Source organism: Periplaneta americana, chromosome 14, assembly GCF_040183065.1.
Source record: "Periplaneta americana isolate PAMFEO1 chromosome 14, P.americana_PAMFEO1_priV1, whole genome shotgun sequence".
NCBI classification, from domain to species: Eukaryota; Metazoa; Arthropoda; class Insecta; order Blattodea; family Blattidae; genus Periplaneta; species Periplaneta americana.
This window is the reverse complement of record NC_091130.1, coordinates 127,200,424-127,216,753: the sequence shown is the minus strand read 5'-3', so window position 1 is coordinate 127,216,753 and position 16,330 is coordinate 127,200,424. Positions and strand designations below refer to the sequence as shown.

General features: G+C 34.2%; 1 protein-coding gene across 2 annotated transcripts in view; it reads left to right on the top strand.

Moving 5' to 3' along the window:
• Positions 1–8,105: 8,105 nt before the first annotated feature.
• LOC138713722 (insulin-like growth factor-binding protein complex acid labile subunit) overlaps positions 8,106–16,330 on the top strand; it is a 95,884-nt gene continuing 87,659 nt past the window's right edge. Inside the window, exon 1 of one of the 2 annotated variants that reach the window (XM_069846034.1) lies at positions 8,106–8,289. Coding sequence is in view for 1 of the 2 variants with exons in the window: in XM_069846036.1 (XP_069702137.1) it covers positions 8,285–8,289 (5 nt within the window). In the remaining variant the exon portion in view is untranslated. The remainder of the gene's footprint in view (positions 8,290–16,330) is intronic. The other variant, XM_069846036.1, reaches the window with a different exon arrangement.

The following is a 16,330-nucleotide window of genomic DNA, read 5'->3' as shown; positions in this document are numbered from 1 at the left end:
ATTTACTTTATCTTTCTTTTGTGTGTTTATTTAGAACTAAACTAAGTAAATCTTAACTTAATTACACAAGCAATAATTTAATAAAATGTCGCTGCAATCTTCTAGGTTTTCATGGTAATAAAATTATTTCTTAATTAACTTTCAAAGTCAGTATTTTAGGCAAACTAAAAAATTTAACCTTATATTTCAATTAATGAAAATAAAGATAAAATGTCCGCCATGTATTGTGGATCCCTATGATCACGGCATTACGCGTCCTCAGGTTGCAGATAAAGAAGACGGCCTCCAGATATTGTATTGTATTTAATAACATTCCATGCTATTCATACATTGCTTCACAGCTAGAATATGGAACAAGTCAAAAAAACTTAATACAATTATAAAGTTTTAATTTATAGTCACAATCTAGATGAAATACATACAGAAGAGATTTACAATATAGTCTACTAGTACAACTCAAAGTTTTAGTATCAATTTCATGAAGCGTTATTGAATGTCATGAATTCACCTACAGAATAGAAGGCGTGAGAAATTAGGTACTTCTTCAATTTGGCCCTAAATAATCTTATGTTTTGAGTTTCATTTTTTATATCGATAGGGAGGCTATTAAAAATGTTTACTGCCATATAACGCACTCCTTTTTGATAGCATGATAGACTTGCCGATGGAGTATAAAAGTCATTTTTTGACGTGTATTTCTGCTATGAACTGTTGAATTAGTTACAAAGTTTCACGATTACATAAGAGGAAGATTATTAATGAAAAGATATACTGACAAGCCATGGGCATTATTTGTAGTTTTTGAAAATAGTCCTATAAGATTCCCTAGATTTGGCACCTACTATTATTGTAATTACTCTTTTTTGTAATAGTTATATACTGTTATATCTGTTGAATTTTCCCAGAATATTATTCCAAAACTCATTACCGAGTGTAAGTATGCAAAGTATATTGTTTTTAAGGTATTACTATCTTTTGCATAGATATAATAGCAAAACATGCTGAATTTAGTTTGGGGGTAATTATTGTAATATGATTTTTCCAATTTAACACATTATCGATTTTTAAGCCAAGAAATTTGGTTGTTGTTGGAGGGTAGCTGCGAATATAGGCTAAGATGTTCCGTTCAAACCTCCCAAATTTTAATTAGTCATTACTGACAAGGTATACCAAATTATGGAATGCGAGTGGTACGAAAAGAAAGAGAAATTCAAAGAATTTTTATTTAATGAATTTAAAGTTGATTGTTCACTCACTATGTTGCGTCACAATCGCATAAAGCAAAAGTGTGACTCCGCAGCAGTGCGCACAATTTTTATTCTGGTATGCAGAGACAAAATAAATCATGCAAAGAAATTACCGTAGAGAATATGGAGGAGATGCACCTGATGGGAAAACTTTAAACTGGTGGTATGCTTGATGAATTGATTTAATGGGCTTCTCTAATATTCCGCTCGAATTTCTTCCACCTTCTTTTTTGAAACACGTCGACGAGAACCTACAGATTGTATGTAGACGTGAAGGTAGGAATAGAATGGTTAGTCCTTGATGCTCCATGAGCTGTCGCGCAAAATATTTAGAGCAGGCATGTTCAGCTCGGGCATTTCTAGCCCTTAAACGAGGTGCAACAATGACGTAGAATATCTTTTAAATGTATGCCTGCATGAGATTCTGAGATTTGATGTCACTGTTGTGCCACGTGTAAAGACTAGAAATGCCCGCTCTAAACATACCTGATTTAGAGTGTGTGCAAGAAGGTAATCGAGGGTTTGGCACCCTCGTCGTACGCTAAACGTTAACGCTATGTTGACGTCAGTAATGAATAGGGCTAGGATTTTGATGAAATTGCTTCTTTTTTCTAGTAAGCCAGAAACATAGCTGCTTTAGTATTTATGTTATGTTATAAACTGAGTGTTTTAAGACATATTTATTAGGGCATTTTTTGCCTGTTTCAAATCATAAGAGCATTTTTTGTTTTATTCGGTCATTTTTTAGGCATTTTCATTTAATTTTGGCCATAAATCCCCATTATTAATGTGAAATAATATTTTATCCTTCGATATTTTCTCTACTTATTTTGTCCATTAATACCCATTATTTTGTATAATATTTTAATTGTTTTTCTGCACACATATTGTCAATTTAACGTAGTAGCCTACACCCCATGTAATCGATCAGTCCAACCACTCCTTCAATATAGACTCCTCTACAGGCCTATCTGCTAGTTCCGGATAAGAGTGGCCTTGTGGTGGACGGCATGGCACTACATCACATAAAATAATTAGTTAAAGTGTACTACTTAGAAAAAATTACGTAAAATTAAATAAACTTAAATGTTGGTACTAGAATTTAATTTAATTACTAGTCTAAATACTAAGTAGTACAAAACCTCTTTTTCTACTAAGACAATTATATAAGATCAATTTTTAGGGCATTTTTGGAAGATTTTTAGGTCATAAATGCATTGTTTTAGGGCATTTTTTCATGATTTATAGGTCATCAAAATCCTAGCCCTATCTTTACGTTCGTAAAACTTCGCAATAATTATAGTACACGATATTTCCTGCTCCTTTAACATTTATCATGTCGTAGCTCCTATGATAGTCAATCGCGCTGTAATTTTTTAAAATTGATAGATCAATGTCTAAGGAAGACATAGTGAAAAAATTCTAAATGAAAATCACCGCACCGTGATTTAGGCCTACATGGCGGAAGTTTGGGAATTAATCCACAAATAAATTAATAAATAATTGGATGGATGGATGGACAGATGTATGGGTGGATGGGTGGACGGGTGGATGGATTGACGGAGAGTTAGACGGATGAATGATTGCATAGGTAGATAGGTACAGACCGATTATTTAGTCCTGATAGCTCAGCGACGCGAAAGAGGGGAAGTACTCGGAGGAGTGGGGAGAGTTCCGGAGTAGAGGTAAGGGCGAGCAGTTGGTAAAGGCAAGCGAGTGAATAAACCAAACACCCCTTGGCGTAACTAAATGGACTGGCCTGGCCCACGCGCACATCTCCGGCGACTGTCAGGACTAAATAATCGTACTTTATGTAGTAGTTAGATAAGTAGGTAGATAAAGTTAATGTATGAACAACGAATGAATAAATACAGGTTCTAACAGAAGTTTAAGGACACCCCTTCGCCCGTCGAAAGAGATGTTTTGTTATTGTTCTTATACTTATGTGAAATCCCCTTATGTTTATAAAGGGATCTGATGTATGTGAAAAAATGAAGTTTTTTTTACTGCAAATCAAATCTATCTTTGAAACTGCGTATTATATAACAATTTTTCTCTAATGAAACTTATCGGCGTTGGATCTCGGATTCATCTCGCCATCATAATTACATTTCCCCTCTTTCATCATCATCTAAGTTTGTTTTCTAGGTTTCGGGCTTGCTCCGATGTAAAGTCGGCTGCTGACCGCCATCGAACTTGGACTCACAAGGAGAGGACACGCTCTGTATATCACCGAATTAAATCAGATTTTGTGACATGAAAGTACAAGACACACTGTTTAAAGTCATACTTGGTATGGGTGGCCAATGATCCCTCGTTTTGGAAATATTGGCTATTGTTTATGACATACTTCCGTTAGGTGCCTAATAGGGAAGCAATAGACTGCGTAAGGGCGTAGCTCACGTGGTTGGATGCTGAGTTGTCATCCAGGCAACCCGAGTTCGAATTCTAATGCCTTCTCATTTTTTAAAGCTTGATATTATTATTATTATTATTATTATTATTATTATTATTATTATTATTATTATTATTAGTTTAATTCACTTTGAGTTGTCAGTTCTTATATTCAAAGCCATGTTGAAATATGTGTGGTAAAAATTGATAAACGAACGAGAAGTGTTTGTGAATGTGAAGGATATCTGTTTCGCAGCAGAAGTGCGGAAAAATGTGTGTGACTGTGGACAACCTTCTTTCATTTGCCATAACAACACAGACGAAGTAAGACATATCTCCTTTCTCTCTCTTTTCGCAGTGAGACAAGATACATCACACAGACTTTATGCACCTACCGTTGGCGCGAACTTCGTGCAGGAACCACATCATAGGAGTTATCTCTGTGTGTCTGTATATAAGCACAGTCTAGTATATACAGTCACGAAGATTGAGTTGTGAGGGTACAAGGAACAATAGACTGTGCCAGTACTATTTCGCATTGTCTGTGATGAGGCGATAGTAGCGATCCTAGTGGTTAGCAACTATCTACGGCTGCATATTCCCTACGTATTGAGCTTCGTGACTGTATATACTAGACCAGGGAAGTCGAGCAGCGCTCTCGAGCTGTAAACTGCAGAGCCTCTACTCCTCCCTTACAGTGCAACGGTTGCACACAGGTAGCAGGCAGACCGGCCGAATGATCGTAAACAAAGGCGAAACTGCGGCGGCTGGTACTTCCATAACTTTTATACATCTTACCAATTGATTAGGAACTCAGTTTAGATTTGCACTTGATGAACTCTGATAAACAAAGAATGTAGCCTACATGAGGATGAATTATGATGATGATGATGATAATAATACTAATAATAATAGAGTTTTATCCACTAGGTAAAGGTAAAGGTATCATGCCATGAAGGCACTTGGGGGGCATGGAGGTAGAGCCCCATGCTTTCCATGACCTCGGCACCACGCTCTGGCCGCCTTTTACCCCCGCGAAAGACCCGGTACTTAATTTTATAGGAGGCTGAGTGAACCTCGGGGCTGTTCTGAAAGTTTGGCAACGAGAAAAAATCCTGTCACCACCTGGGATCGAACCCCGGACCTTCCAGTCTGTAGCCAGTTGCTCTACCAACTGAGCTACCCGGCCGCCTTTATCTACTAGGTCATTCCATAAATGTTGTTCATTAGTGACGGAAATAAATAATAATAATAGTAATAATAATAATAATAATAATAATAATAATAATAATAATAATGTTGTTAATATCATATTTAAAATATCAACTTAGTCTGTATGTGCTCCAGCAGTCAAACTTCAAGTTCAAAAACGTAAACTGTTTGATGTATAAAATGAATTACTTTCAGCGTAACTTGAGATCTGTTCATAGTTGTTGTTACAGATTCAAAAATATCTTCTACTCGAGTTCGAACCTTTAGTGAAAAGACATCTACAAGATTCCCATGAACATTGAAATCTGAATCGACACTCCTTATGAATATACTGTAGCTAGCTGCGCCGTATCTTTCCGGTCGGTAGTTATCTCCCATTTATGATAAGTGCTCTGCAAAAATATTACGAGACAAACATATAGATTTAAAATCATTACCAACGTTTTCCGGACATGTCCCTTTTGCAACAGCTGTGAGACAGTCTTTCACAAATTGTCCGTCAGTAAATACGAGTAGCTTTGAAGCCTTTGCAATAATTTCACAAATTTTGTAGCTAGCACGAAGCAAGCTCGTTCTACTAACACCCGATGATGATGGGAGGTTTTCTGAATTCAATCTTGATTTTAATTCTTCTACAGTCTTTTCACGAGTGAAACCGGATAACTTTTCTGATCCTTAAGCTTCAGCATGACGTGTAGAATTAAAATGCCTTTTAATATTATGATGGCTAATGTATCCAAGTTCTTTTCTACATATTAAGCAATGTGCCTTTCCGTCCTTTAAGATAAATAAATATTTATCTGTCCACTCACTATTGAATCGTCGTTCCATATCCATACCAGCCGCCAGAGTTGATAAACACACTACGTACAGAACACAGCTACAGCGAGCTGACTGTCGTTTCAGCTCAGCTACGGTAGGAAACAGTATTAATCGTTTCACAGTTTGAGAGTGCTGTTCGACATCCCTGTACTAGACTGTGATATAAGTTTGCCAAATTTTAAAAAAAGGTTTATGTATGAATTTAAGATAAAAATAAACGTTACAGAATAAAACGACAGTTGATCGTTCTATTTGACGGATTTGCTGTATTTTGATTTATTAAATGATGATAATGACTTAAGAAAATGTGAAGTAGTAGTGGGGAAAACTGCAGTTTCTTAATAAAACTTATATACAGTATACGTTTCTTTTGTGACAAACATTTAATTTAATGTCATTAATTCTCTCACACTAAAGCCTCGTTCACACTTTTCAAGTAACTTGAATTCAAGTCACGTGATTTCAAGTAACCTGAATTCAAGTCTCAGTTCAGACATATTCAAGTTATTTTGTTTTGAAGTAGGATAAAATGGCGTCGATGGAAGTTGTGCAATTAGGAATTTCTTTAGTAGAAAGCCTCCGTGCCAGGGAAATGATAAATATATTGAGGAAATGGAAGACGCGTTGTTCAGTATAGGTTAGGAATTAGATTAGTAAGAGAAATACACGACCACTGACTATTACAAATAGAATAAGTGAAATCTTCAAGCAGATTTAATAATCCTTATCGAAAATGTAATAAAATATTAGCTAGTCTGATTTACCATAATTGAAAATGATTATCTTGAAGCTGTTAGAGTTCCCAAAAAAAATCTATCAACCACACTGAATCATGCCAGTTTCGGCCGATAAATGTCATCCCTTCAAGCAACGCTCTTCTCTTCTTAATCTCTTATCTTCCTCACTTCTTCTCTATCTACAGTTTAATGGTTTTTATTATTGCCTTTCATAGGCTATCTCGTGTGTCCACGTTAAAATCTCTGCTGTTCAGTTCTACAATGAACTCTTGCTTCTTGGCAGCTTCCTTTGTATGTATGTATTTATTTACACTGCAAGTGGGCAAGCACCTGGTGGCAGTGGTATATACAATATAAACAATACACAATAAAATGATACAATTTTATACACAATACAATAAGAATACACAATACAATTTAACACAATAATAATAAAACATAAATAAAATACCTAATTTTACAATATAACCTACATAATTATGTATAGGCCCTATATAAGTTTCAATAGTCTTTCACTTTACTCTCATCTCATTCCCTGTAGTGGCACTATGACGCATTTCACTGACACTTTAGCACACATTTCACTGACACTCTGTAACACATTTCACTGACACTATAGAACACATTTCATTGACGCTATAAATTATCACTGATCGGAACTGTTCACTGCACTGTAAACCATAACTTCACTGACTCACCTCGCTTCACTGATACAACAGTTCAAATAAGTCAAATAATTACATCCTTATGCATACTTATAAACAGAACTACATTTAAACTAAACATTTCTGGTCTAAGGCCCTCTTACACACTATTTTTAAATAATTTATAATTCAAACCAAGGAAGTAACTCGTCAGGCTAGATAAATACATGTCACCTTAAAAAATTAAATGTTGAATGTCACCTTAATTTTAATTTGCACTTTATACACAACTTTTTAAGTTATTCTTGAATCTCCTTAAGGAAGGACAGCCCTTAAAGACCGCTGCAGGTAGGTCATTCCAATATTTATAGTTCTATTTAAAAATGAGAATTTACCTACATCCGTTTTCTGTTTCCTACATTTGATTTTAAAATCATGATCGTTCCTACCATAGTACGTTGGCATTTTTATTACGAAACTTTGCAGTTTCTATAATCCGCAGGCCTTCGTAAATTTTATACAACTTCAGAAATTCAAATATTTGGTCATTATTTCACTTACATTCCCAGTAGAACAGAAAAACAATCTGCTGTTAATTTAATGCTCTTAAAACAGTTGTTAATTTGAATTCCCGCGCTTTTCTCCTTGAATTCAAGTTATCCAGTGACGTTCACACTTTTCAAGAGTCCTTTCAAGTCAAGTAAAGAGTAGAAAGGATCCAACTTCACTTGAAACTTGAATTCAAGCCGTTAATTGATTTCAAGTGAACTTGAAACATAGTTCACACTTTCCAAGTTCGTTTTTCAAGTGACTTGAATTCAAGTTACTTGAAAAATGTGAATGAGGCGTAACGAACTAGTCCAGATAGCGTCAATCTATCTTTCTTGCTATAAGATTAGACAGGAATGGTATATCCTTCAATGTTGATATTTGACAGAGAGATAAAATGGGCAGATGTAAAAATATAATGTTTCCTTTGTTTAAACCTTATTGGGAAACATCAGTTTAGTCACACTCCTGGAAGCTGCAATGGGCTCATATGAAACTTGCCAACACTTCCCGGTTGTAAAAACTGTTTGCAAAGTTAAGCATACCTCTTCCTAGAACGCTGCTTATCTTTATTCAAACAGCGCCATCTGTCGAGAATAGTGAGAATCTCAGTATATTCAGAAGTTCCATGTGCTTCGGACATCTACGGTTCTTCTTCATGCATTATAAGTGATCTTTCATGAGGTAAATTTAAAATTAAGTTATTTTAATTACAGTAGGAACACATTATAATTCATATCGAATTGTTATTAGCGTTAGCATTAAAATATAAGGCAAATTATATACAAAGTTTATGTCTCGAATAAATGTTTTTTTTTCCATAGGTACTTAATATTTTTCGTTGGACTGTAAAGAAATTATGGCAAAGGTTGAACTTGTCTGCGCCACTAGAAAACAGTCCTAAAATACCTGAAAAATCGCTATCGTTTGTAGTATGGAGCAGGTGGAGATTAGATATGATCATTAGAAGAGCTGTGTGTCCACCCAACACGCCAAAATACAGTACATACCTCACTTACTACAGCAAATTATATAACAGAAAGCTAGGGGACGCCACCGGCGTGGCTCGGTCGGTTGAGGCGCTTGCCTGCCGGTCTGAAGTTGCGCTCGGGAGCGGGTTCGATCCCCGCTTGGGCTGATTACCTGGTTGAGTTTTTTCCGAGGTTTTCCCCAACCGTAAGGTGAATGCCAGGTAATCTATGGCGAATCCTCGGCCTCATCTCGTCAAATACCATCCCGCTATCGCCATTTCATTGACGTTAAATAACCTAGTACTTGATACAGCATCGTTACATAACGAACTAAAAAAAATATAGGAGAAAAGGTCAATGGAAATGATAATAATAATAATAATAATAATAATAATAATAATAATAATAATAATTTATTTAACCTGACAGAGTTAAGGCCATACGGCCTTCTCTAACACTCAACCAGGAGTAAAACTGCGTTACGAAAAACACTACAAATTTACAAAGTACACTACAATTTTACACACAAAACTGAATAAGATAATAATAATAAAATGTAAACAACAAGTAAGTAGAAATCAGACATAATATATATCATACAGAAAGAAAGAAAAAGCATAATAAAATGTGAACAGCAGGTCAAAATAAATGAGACATACAAAGTATAAAAAAATAAGACAATTATTGATGATGATAATAATAATAATAATAATAATAATGATAAAAAATTAGAATAGTAATAATAAATAGTAGTAGTAGTAGTAGTAGTAGTAGTAATAGTCGTGGTGGTGGTGGTGGTGGTGGTGGTGGTGGTGGTGGTGGTGGTGGTGGTAGTAGTAGTAGTAGAATAGGGTAAATACAAATAGAATTTTATAATGCATGGAAAAAATTAAATTGAGATTTTAGTGAATATTAGTTAGAGAAAAAAAAGGGGGGTTGAAAGTTGAGAGATATTTGGATAAGTGAACAGATAGAAAATAGCAAAGGAAATATAGGATAAATATTGAAGGGTAGATTAGACCGAGTAATAAAAAGATACAGTGTAAATTGGAGTATTTGTGTAGACTTGTACTGCTAATAATGTGTTAATGGTGGCACTGGATACAGAGAAATGTGAGGTACACCATTACATGTAAAGAAATGCTGTGACGTAAATATATATATATATATATATATATATATATATATATATATATCATATCATATCATACCATATCATATCATATCATATCATATCATATCATATCATATCATATCATATCATATCATATCATATCATATATCATATCATATCATATCATCATCTGCACTTAATCCATTAATTTTATTATATAGAAGATTAATAAAAATTTGTCTAACCAAAAATATAGACTACCCAACAAATTTAATTTATACAGATTTTAAAGTATTGACTATTGAAGAAATTTATAAATACAGGTTACTAACTTACTACCACAGAAATCAAATAAAACATAAATCTAATCGACAAGAATATCGTACTCGAAGACAAAAGTCTACTTTCCCATTAATTGAGCCTAAATATCATACAAGTGCAGCTCTTAAACATGGTGCTAGTTTCGGCCCAAGACTTTATAATACAATTACAAACCATTTTCCCAAATTTGAAATATTTTAAAATTGAAGCTTTTAAAAAAGAAATTTATAAAATTATTCATGATATATAATATTAGCAAATGTTTTTTTTTTATTTCTGTCGACTATAGAAATATTTTTACTGAATATCACTGGCTTCTGTGTGACTGTCAATTTATATTAAATGTGTTTTTTTCTCTCTTTTCCTCTTTCTTCTTTTATTTATTTATTTATTTTTTTTTTTTTGTTTTTGTGTGTTATTTATTGATATGAATTAAGTTACTTCTGTATTTAGTAAACTATTCTTGTAAATTTTATGTTATATTATTGGCTAAGACCACGCCTTACACGAGCCTGGCTCTTACGGTAGTGGCTAGAAACATTTTTGCTTTATAATTTTAATTTGTACTCGCTAGCTAGCTAGTTAAATATCATATATCATACCTCACTTACTGTATATACCAGGGATACAGAACTGCGAGAGAGGGGTGGAAACCATGGGGAAAGCATTGGTTCCCCGTCCACAGCCCATCGGCGTTGAATGACGTATCTGTCGCCCGTACACAATCACGTAAGACAGACAGTAAATACAGATCCCCTCCCTTACCAAGTCAATGAGGCGGTGGTGGAAGGATGGGGTGAGTGACGTATTCCGATGAGTGACGTAACGCCACAATTGTCGCCCCGTTCTGCAAGCCTGGTATACACCAAATTTGTTGTGCGTGTAGGAAGAAGACCGCCATATTTTCTAATGTGACGTAATATAGGCCCTAAGGAAGGAAATGATAGTTTTTTTTTCAGTGTCACCAACTATGGAAAAATGTCGTATTAACTTCAACAACGTAATTATAAGGAAGACTATACTGTACACCTAACCTAACTTATCCTGTTACTAATTTCTAACGTAGGCCTTATTCTTCAATCTTCTTATTTCGAGACATATTAAATTATTTGATTTATGTAGGCCTACTTCTTTTTAATAGCAGTAAAAATACAAATTTTATACTCTTCTTACTTGGTTATTTAACGACGCTGTATCAACAACTTCTAACTTATTTAGCGTCCATGGAATTGATGATAGCGAGATAGTATTTGGTGAAATGAGACCGAGAATTTGCCATAGATTACCTGACATTCGCCTTACGGTTGGGAAAAACCTCGGAAAAAACCCAACCAGGTAATCAGCCCAAAGCGGAATCGGACCCACGTTCGAGCGGAACTGCTGATCGACAGGCAAGGTCCTCATCCGACTGAGCTACGCTACAAACAACAATATCATTCGTAACATGATAAAGAAACTGATTGTTATTTAACGCGTGAAACGTGTAATAAAAAGTACTCGTATATGTCACCCTCATCACATTCTTTTTATTTATTTGTTTGTTTATTTATTTATTTATTTATTTATTTATTTATTTATTTATTTATTCATTCCTTACTTACTTTAGTCTTCTCTTTAACTTCTTTGTTTATCTTCTTTTATTTGTTTACCGATATGTATTTGTTTCTTTTTTGTTTCTCTGCGCTTTCTTCCCTATTTACCTTCTCTTCTTTGAGGAATAAACTTGAAGTCTGTCACTTTTCGTTATATTTTTCTTGTTCTTGGTCTTCTTCACCTCTTTCACATTAGGCACTGCTTTCTGGAAGAATACGTACAACTATTTCTCTCTTTTGAAACTTCCGAATACGGTATTTCAATATTGTTTTTTACTTTAGGAAATGTAAATCATTCTGCTATAAATTTATCTAATAATAATACTTTATTGCTAGAACATAGATCCATATTATTTTTATATAATAATCACTCTAGCATCCACAGAAACAATAAATTACATACTCGTGCTCAGGGGCATTTCACATAATTTCAAGACATTTTATTACTTACTTACTTACAAATGGCTTTTAAGGAACCCTCATATAAGCCCGCCAGCGGTCCCTATCCTGTGCAAGATTAATCCAGTCTCTATCATATCCCACCTCCCTCAAATCCATTTTAATATTATCCTCCCGCCTACGTCTCAGCCTCCCTAAAGGTTTTTTCCCTCCGGTCTCCCAACTAACACTCTATATGCATTTCTGGATTCGCCCATCTGTGCTACATGCCCTGCCCATCTCAAAAGTCTGGATTTAATGTTCCTAATTATGTCAGGTGAAGAATGCAATGCGTGCAGTTCTGTGTTGTGTAACTTTCTCCATTCTCCTGTAACTTCATCCCGCTTAGCCCCAAATATTTTCCTAAGCACCTTATTCTCAAACACCCTTAACCTTTGTTCCTCTCTCAGAGTGAGAGTCCAAGTTTCACAACCATACAGAAGAACCGGTAATATAACTGTTTTATAAATTCTAACTTTCAGATTTTTGGACAGCAGACTGGATGATAAGAGCTTCTCAACCGAATAATAACACGCATTTCCCATATTTATTCTGCGTTTAATTTCCTCCCGAGTGTCATTTATATTTGTTACTGTTGCTCCAAGATATTTCAATTTTTCCACCTCTTCGAAGGATAAATCTCCAATTTTTATATATCCATTTCGTACAATATTCTGGTCACGAGATATAATCATATACTTTGTCTTTTCGGGATTTACTTCCAAACCGATCGCTTTACTTGCTTCAAGTAAAATTTCCGTGTTTTCCCTAATCGTTTGTGTATTTTCTCCTAACATATTCACGTCATCCGCATAGACAAGAAGCTGATGTAACCCGTTCAATTCCAAACCCTGCCTGTTATCCTGAACTTTTCTAATGGCATATTCTAGAGCGAAGTTAAAAAGTAAAGGTGATAGTGCATCTCCCTGCTTTAGCCCGCAGTGAATTGGAAAAACATCAGATAGAAACTGACCTATACGGACTCTGCTGTATGTTTCACTGAGACACATTTTAATTAATCAAACTAGTTTCTTGGGAATACCAAATTCAATAAGAATATCATAAAATACTTCCCTCTTAACCGAGTCATATGCCTTTTTGAAATCTATGAATAACTGATGTACTGTACCCTTATACTCTCATTTTTCTCCATTATCTGTCGAATACAAAAAGTCTGATCAATAGTCGATCTATTACGCCGATACGAGATATTTTATTAAGTAACAGAATAAAAATTAAAGAAGAAAAAGAAAAGCACATATCACAATAATTGGAACTTTAAATATTCTTTCTAAACAGTAATTATTAAATTGATTTTTTAAATTAAGGAGCATTAACAAATTGTATTTTTGGAAATTTAGCTATTATCTTGTTATAAAGCCTTGAACCGAAGTTGCTACTGTGATTATATGCTAAAGTTGTAGTACATTTAGGTTTTGTCAAGCATATGTTGTCTGATCTTTTGGTTTTATATTTATGTGAATACAAATTAAACGATTGACATTTCTTAGACCCTCAATCATTTACTTACTTACTTACGGTTTTAAGGAATCCGGAGGTTCATTGCCGCCCTAACATAAGCCCGCCATTGGTCCCTATCTTGAGCAACATTAATTCAGTCTCTACAATCATATCCCACCTCCCTTAAATCCATTTTAATATTATCCTCCCATCTACGTCTCGGCTTCTCCAAAGGTATTTTTCCCTCCGGCCTCCCAACTAACAATCTATGTGCATTTCTGGATCCACCCATACTTGCTACATGCCCTGCCCATCTCAAATGTCTGAATTTCATGTTCCTAATTATGTCAGGTGAAGAATACAATACGTGCAGTTCTGCGTTGTGTAACTTTCTCCATTCTCCTGTAACTTCATCCTTCTTAGAGCCAAATATTTTCTCAAGCACCTTATTCTCAAACACCCTTAACCTCTGTCCCTCTCTCAAGTTTCACAACCATACAGAAGGACCGGTAATATAACTGTTTTTTAAATTCTAACTTTCAGCTTTTTTGAGAGCAGACTCGATGACAAAAGATTCTCAACCGAATCTAAGTTAATTTAATATTATCGCGTTTTTAATTCAAAGTCAAATTTGGTGCCGTCGCAGATGAATTAAAATTCAAGTTCAGTATGATAGTAGTTCAGCTTTCAAATTACGAGTTTGTTATTGACTGTAATTTTAGATGTCCATCAGTGTTACCAAATAAGTCTGTTCTAACAAAAGGAATGTGCTCAGTGAAGCAGAAAAATAAAAAAAAATTCTCATCTGTATTGCTCTGTTGTCAGGAACATTCTTCCAATCTCATATCTGCGAAAATATCGTATATGTAAATGTCTATAACTCTGCTGTAACTGCAAATGCATGTAGCGGAACAAAATATTGTATTAACACATTTACAGCTTCCGGAATAATTATTTTTATTGAATTATGTCAAATTTCAATTTTATAATTATACGTGTTATAAAGTAGGCCTAATATTCGTGTTTTTTTTTCTTTTACTTCTTACATTATTTTATACTGGCTTCTGTTCACAATTTAATGCACATGGTGGAAACAACACTGCTCTGTGTTAGAAACAAATATCTTAAACCTGTCACCATGACAGTTGCTCAACATTTAATATCGCTTGTGTGGGAGTGCCGACAAGTGTGATGACGTGCACAGATATGCGCAAACTTTGCTTGGCGTGTCACATTGTAAACAGACATTCTGTATTTCTTCCTTTCGTTGAAACTCTTTCAATAAAATTATACTTCCTTTCTTACTTCCTTCATTTCTCATCCTTTATTCTTCATACCCGTATATTTCGAAATAAATGTAAGAAACTTTACAAAAGAAAATGTGGCATCGATCAATAACGTAATCAATAGTGGCAAATCGTTCACGTAAAAGAGGTTTGGTTTGAGATTCAGAAAATGTAACTGAATTTTATTACGGAAAAAACTATATTAAATTTGTCTTTACTTAGGAATTATTTAACCGTTTCTTTGTTCCTTTTATCAACAGTAATCTCACTAGAGGTTTTGATTTATCTAGAGGAAATCAAAACTCGAGTGGGATTTAATTGACTATTAAACGATTAGAAGAAAGTATATAAAGATTAGTAGAAATGAAGTACTCTAATACAATAAAAAATTTATTCACTTACTAAAATTCTATTTCACTAATGTTAGCTTCACCGAAACTTTTGAACGGAGCCGCCATTTTCAGTTGACTATCTATGCGGTAAACAAATGACGATCACAAAGCATGTTTTATAGTACCGTAAAGAATTTACAGTTTGAAATGTTGACAAACAAAGAAACAAATGGTAGAAGGTGATAAAAACAGAATAAAGTAGCCTATATAAAGATTAGAAAAAAATAAAGCACCCTAATACAATAAAATAGGTATTAATTGACTTACTAAAATTCTATTTCACTAATGTTAGATTCACCAAAACGTTTGAACGAAGCTGCTGATTTCAGTTGACTATCTATGTGGGAAACAAATGACGATCGCAAAGCATGTTTTATAGTACCGTAAGGATTTGCAAACAAGAAACAAATGCTAGGGAAGTGATAAAATATATAGAGACTAGAAGAATAAAGTGATAAAAACAAATGCTAGGGAAGTGATAAAATTGTAGCGATAAAATTGGTTGAAACACGTTCTTTCGCACCGTTTTATTAATCAAAAGTAGCATGATGTAGTAAAAGTGTAATAGTCTACAAAATGAAATAGAGTTTAAAAATGTAATGACATTGCATTATGCTGACGGATGATAGCAGAAGGTGGGCTCAACAATTACGCATGCATGTGAAGTAGGTAGGCCTATTATTTTATGAAGTTGGGTAAGTACAATATCATTAAATTATGCTTTCATAAAGAACATTGTATATATTAAATTGATTTTCATATCGGATAAATATGCTTATGTGTATTTTTTAATGTATTGGACTATTTTCTTTAATTTTTTATTTAATAAAGATTAGTTATTTCATTATTAGAAATTTTATCTGTTACTTTATTTCTAACTATTATCAGGCAGTACATCTCACTTGACGATATGTATGAAACGAAGAACAATTGTTTGTATGTATATGTCTGATTAATAGGGACCGTATTTTGTCGCTGGAGACTACGGACCATATTCATAGACATGCTTAGTGCTGGCTTCCGGTGGATGATCAGCGAACTAACTTTTTCGTATTCATTAACCAGTGTTAGCGATATGATATGATATGATATGATATGATATGATATGATATGATATGATATGATATACGATACGATAAGATACGACATG